The sequence below is a fragment of the Orbicella faveolata genome, unplaced genomic scaffold (genome assembly GCF_042242905.1).
Source record: "Orbicella faveolata isolate gen_17 unplaced genomic scaffold, um_ofav_v1 contig_2, whole genome shotgun sequence".
NCBI lineage: Eukaryota > Metazoa > Cnidaria > Anthozoa > Scleractinia > Merulinidae > Orbicella > Orbicella faveolata.
In genome coordinates this window covers 8,701,284-8,706,648 of record NW_028301547.1, presented here as the reverse complement: position 1 = coordinate 8,706,648, position 5,365 = coordinate 8,701,284, and the positions used below count along the sequence as shown (strand labels likewise).

General features: G+C 39.6%; 1 protein-coding gene across 1 annotated transcript; it reads right to left on the bottom strand.

Moving 5' to 3' along the window:
- Positions 1 to 439: 439 nt before the first annotated feature.
- Positions 440 to 3,934, bottom strand: LOC110043883 (uncharacterized). The gene is made up of 3 exons (XM_020749385.2): positions 3,791 to 3,934; positions 1,781 to 1,956; positions 440 to 1,244 (listed from the first exon to the last, which is right to left on the bottom strand). The coding sequence occupies exons 1-3, from the start codon at positions 3,843 to 3,845 to the stop codon at positions 966 to 968; spliced, it is 510 nt and encodes a 169-aa protein (XP_020605044.2). The 5' UTR covers positions 3,846 to 3,934; the 3' UTR covers positions 440 to 965.
- Between the last annotated feature and the right edge of the window lie 1,431 nt (positions 3,935 to 5,365).

Below are 5,365 nucleotides of genomic sequence, written 5' to 3'. Positions count from 1 at the left end.
ACCCTCGTAATCGAGGGTCTTCGTGATGCAAATAAACTCACTGTTTCCCCTGGGGCTAGTCATAAAGTCCTTAATGCCATCAAGAACGTCAAGATTAGGAACAAATTTTGGTCACAGATTTCAAACAAGCGCAGCTCATGGTAAAATTTAGTAGCTTTTGTTAAACAGCTTTACCGCTCGAAAGTGCTTCACTTGACAATTGAAAAATGTGCCCACGCTGTTTTTCCATTTCGTTTCTTGTTCCCTTAGCTGCAAGTTTGAAATTGCAAAAACAAACTCTCGCCACATGCAGATTTCTGCAATTATTATGTTATCCATCTCGCCAAGCTTAGAACAAGCGGAGGCCGTGGAGACCAAAGTCTTTGGGGCCAACATTGAAAAATGTTTGTGGTTAGCATATAGAGGTTGTTCGCTACTCGGTTTTAAATAAATAAAAACGTTTTCAAACAAATGCAAAAAGTGTTTTATTTCTTTGACTGAATGAGACTTTTTCACAAATTTCCTCCTTTAGAGTCCATACGTAAAAAAGAAAATACGGAGTTTAATAAAGCAGTAAACTTCTTCAAACTCTGATCCAAATAACCCAACGGATTTCAGACTTGCGCTCAGAATTTCTAGTTGCTTTTATCCAATCAGATCAGTGTGGCTGATAAGCTTTCTGAAAGCGTGCGGTGGTGTTACATAATAACATTTTTATCTGAAAAATCCCAATTCTGGCTCGGCCAGTTTTGTTTTAATTTCGAGTTAAAAATGTGGCTAAAGAGATGCGGATCTCTTCACTACTCCTGTTCTACGTGTTTTCTACTATAAAAGTAAAAAGAGTTCCGTGATCTTGATCGAAAGTCTTCACGAACACAGAAATCTTCTCCCGATACTAAACAGCGACCTCTAACTTGACATAAATACAAAAACGTGTTTCACAATTTGCAGCAAGCTGGACGATAAAATCAGTGGCTGACCTAGACTCACTGGAGGCCAAAGAAGACAGCGATGAACACGATCAACAACATTGCAATGAGCTCGGGGCGGAACACTTGAGCAGTTGCGGTGGTTGCTTCCATTGTAGTTCCTGTGGCATTACTCACGGTCTCGGATGGAGGCTCCGTAGGGACAAAGTCTGCATTGCAAAGCGAGGTGCTACAGCACTGCGTGTTACACGTTTCAACAGTAAGATTCGCCGCGCTTGCTGTCGTTGTCACGTTGTTGCATAACTCCATGTCGTAGGAGGTACAATTATGGGGGTCCTGAAAGGATAAGGAAGTCAGTTAAAACAATAGTCACTTTCCAATTTGTTTTAATTCTTGAAAATAAAGATGGATTAATTTGTCCAGGGATTTCGAGCGAATAAACTTAAGTCAGTAAAATGTATGCACAGAGAATTCTCAGTAAAACCTATTTATGAGGAACTTTCTTTCCCATTAGTAGTAACAATATAACTAACACATCACTAGCTAGAATGCTAAAATGTTTCGCTTACCGCTTACAGTAACAATTTTACTTTTTTGTTTCCACCGCCACGATCCTCTTAAAGATGTAAATGCAGTCCGAAATTCATCAAGGAAATTTCGTCCCTACATGGCATTTTTAAACATTTATGTCCGTGTGAATTCACGTTAGAATCTACTCGACCATATTAAAGTAAGCGTAACGTACTGAAGAGGAGGTAAATAAGTTTCCGGCAGGGCATACACTTCAGGCTCAATACGAACGAAACATTTTACGACCTAAAAATTTCATAAACAAATAAATTGCAATTCGTTTGTGCAATTTTTGTACGTACCTCAACACATCCCAGAACATAGGCCATCACGTCGCTGACATTACTCTTAAGCGTTGTTGTAGCACAAGTCGCGTTGGCACCCATACACGTCTGATTAGTATAATCCGCCATTGTGGAACACAACTTTACATTCGGCGGTAGGCTTCCCATACAATGATGGCAGGTTAAGCCCAGAGCTAAATTAAAGTAAAAGTTGATAGAAGTTCAGGTTAACACATACTTGTTACCACTCTGTAAAGCTTAATCGACATTGAAATAACAAGAAATAACATCTTAAAGACATGTTTACACATCACAATAAATGTTAAATTTTATCTTTGTTAACAAGATCTGTAAAAGTTGTTTCAGGGCTCTCAATGGCCAATTTCCTCCTTGAGACGTGCTCCCAAGGAATCATGGTAGTTGAATTCATCGAAAGAAATGTCCAGTCCAAGACGATGAACACAGCTACCATGATTCCCTGTAGGCGTATCTCACAGAAGGATCTAGCAATTGTTTACAATGCCCCGTATTATAATAGAATCCAATCAGCAAGAATATAACTAGTTCATAAGCCCCTCTTTCTAACCTTTTCCCTCTTCCCAACACTGTTACAAAAGAAGCTTGTTATTTTGAGTTGAAGCATACAACCCTGTCCGTAACCATCTCATGCAGTGGAGATCATATCTGGCTGGGTTTGTTTTATTCAGCGTTGCCACTGGAGGCGCCAAAACACTTCAGCGTCTCTAAATTAAACTCCTCCAATTTCCTTCGCCCAAAGCGATTCTCACAGGAGGGGGCGAAAATCTACCTTTCAAATTTACATATATAAAAACAGTTCACACTTTCATAACCTTTTCTTGGCTTGTGATTTTCTACTTGATAACAAACGGTTGTTATTTTAGCATGAAATCCACTGTCCACTGTCGACTGTAAAGAATTGCTTTGTTTTCTACTGATTTATGTTCAAAGAGAGCCCAGTTTTAGCACGAGGGCTAACTAAGTCAAGCGGAACAACATGTTGTAGAATGTTCTAAGCTGTAAACACCGGCCCGGTGATGTAAAATAGTTTGAGGAACTATAATCCGTCGAAATCTTGTAGAAATCGTGGTGGAAACAAACAACGAAAACAGCAAAAAAACAACCAAACAGATCGCAAACAGTTCTGCGTTGCTTAGTTCTAGCACCCCCGCCAATGTTAGATCAAAATTGCATGAAAATTTAATTAGCCTTTTCTCGAATATTGAAGCCAACATCGACGATGTCTGTTGTTAGCTAGTTTTACCGTAGGAAAATTTGTCCTTTATGGACAGATATGGCTCATTAACTGCTCGGTTGTTATATCAAGCCGACCGTCCGCGGTAAAAGCAAGCCGACTGTTTTCCAGCTCTCATTTAGTTTTCGTGAAATCGAACGATGATATGCAACTGCGTGCATGCGGAATAATCTCTAAAATTTTCGAGTTTGACGAGAATTCTGCGCTTTTTTTTTGAACCTTAGTGGCAGAGTAAACTATCCTATTTGATTTAAGTTTCTTTTGACAGTAATTACATGCGGCCACTGAAATTTATCCTTTGAGCGTTATTCGGGACTTCAAAACATTTTTTTAAAGTACACCTTGAAATCGGGAATGAAACAATGGCAGAAAAGGTACAGACGATATTTGAAGCTTCTCCAGGCTTGGAGGTGATTCTTTTTTTTTTTTTTATAAAATACAAGGTTAACTTCAGAAATATTGAGATAAGAGGGTTGCAGGGGCGGAAGAAAGAGGATTCTTCATTCATATCGAATTTGCACCAAAACGGAGATAACAGTCTTTAGATCGGTGAGTCAGACCGTGAACGAGTCTTTTTTTAGAAAGAGCTTGAACCTGGTCTACATTATAAAGTAACTCTGATCATCAACGTGTTATTCCAGCGTGCACCGAACCGGCGGATTAGGGTTCTTTGAACGTGTTCGGTTTGCAATACTAAGCTAACCATTCGAACATAAACTAACTAAGCGAAGAAAGTTCAAAACAGTTAAACTTACCACTCGGTAGCGCACAAAGGGCAAGGACAGCGACCAAGAACATGGCTGGATTCATCGTGTCTTCTTCGGCAAGCGTTCGCGGAACGGTCTCTAGCCAGCGCCCAGTTTCGTGCAACTGATCTCAGTAGATGTAGCAGCGACACAAATAGTATGCTAATCTAGGCCTGCGTTTTCATCAATAAGGTTCTATTGATCGACGGCACTCAACCGCATGACTCCAGCCAATGGACCAATTGGCGTTGGAGTACTTTATTGAACCCGTCATTATCCAAAATTTAATTTGTTCGCTATTGGGCGGAGAAAATGCAATGCTTTGTACACGGCCCACGCCAGGTGTTTCTTGTGGATGCTCGAGCTAGAAATATTTTAAATCTGTCTAATCGACAAAAATATCAAGACACAAAAGGGAAGTTAGCTTTCTGTAAAGGGCTGGGTTTAGCCTTTCGGGGCTTGAAAAAACAAAATGAAAACGTCGGTTGTTTTAATTGCCCCAGGGAACTCTGCATATTGTTGAAAGCAAGCAATTTCGAATTAACTAACGCATATATTAAAAGAACCAATCTTAATCGAAGCAGAAGTATTTCGAAAGAGTACGAGCTCCTCCCTTCGAGGAAACCAATTTGGCCCCTCCACTAAAAGAATGTTTGGACGGAATCTACGAGCGGTTAAGGAGTGCTATCCGTTTCATTTTCGCGTTAATGGGTGACGCGGCTGGAAGCCAGAGGCCAAAGACCGTAATGTTTATAAATAGACAGTGCTGAAAGCGAAATTTGAAAATTGAAATGATTTTACTAAATCATACTTGGTCAGAATAACGGTCCAACTTTGAGACTTTTCAACTTACGTTCTTGTTATATCTCATGTTTTTGGTCCCTTATATGTCTACAGTTCTATTCATCTTAACTTGCACAAGTATTGACAAAGACGGTTTCTTTGGAATCTAATCTCTTTATTAATTCATATGCGAAGAGAACCTTACTCAGTTTGACGCGAAAGAAATCATGTTCTTGTAAATAAAATAAAATGGATTTGGAACCAGGAAAAAGCTTTATTTCTCCCTTTCGGTCCACAGAAAGTTCCGTTTTAGTGCATCTTGGCGAGCACAAGACCAGTTGTACGTGTTTGATCTTAGCTGGGACTCGGCGGACATATATTGTGTCTCATAACGCCGAAGTGAACCAATTTACAACATTCTAAATATATCAGGCTAAATCGAAGGTCAGTTGATCGCTTGGGCCCATGAGTTTACTGTCACACGCATTTGATAGTGGCTCGCTCCTGAACGCAGATTTCAATCGGCAAAAACCGCTATGAAAGACAAACAGCAGTGACTTTCTTACCTATATCCCGCGTTTATTTCATCGCTTCGAGGTTTAAATTTCGAAACCTTCTTCTACTAAAAAGAGTTCAGCGTACCAATGTGAACTCAATTTTCCTCGATATTTTAGCACTAGCTGTGTCTACAAGATTCCGGTTTATTAAAATGTGACAGATTTAGCAATGAACGAGTTATACAAAAAAGTAACAAACATTAATATAAAAGTATCAGAGATAAAAGCTAAAGAAAAACCAAAC

Excerpts from the sequence above, each read along its gene's own strand:
- LOC110043883 (XM_020749385.2), bottom strand. The coding sequence starts at position 3,845 with ATGAATCCAGCCATGTTCTTGGTCGCTGTCCTTGCCCTTTGTGCGCTA. Across the intron at positions 1,957-3,790 it reads CCTTTGTGCGCTACCGAGTG|CTCTGGGCTTAACCTGCCAT; the intron begins GTAAGTTTAACT and ends ACTTTAATTTAG. Across the intron at positions 1,245-1,780 it reads ATGTTCTGGGATGTGTTGAG|GACCCCCATAATTGTACCTC; the intron begins GTACGTACAAAA and ends TTATCCTTTCAG.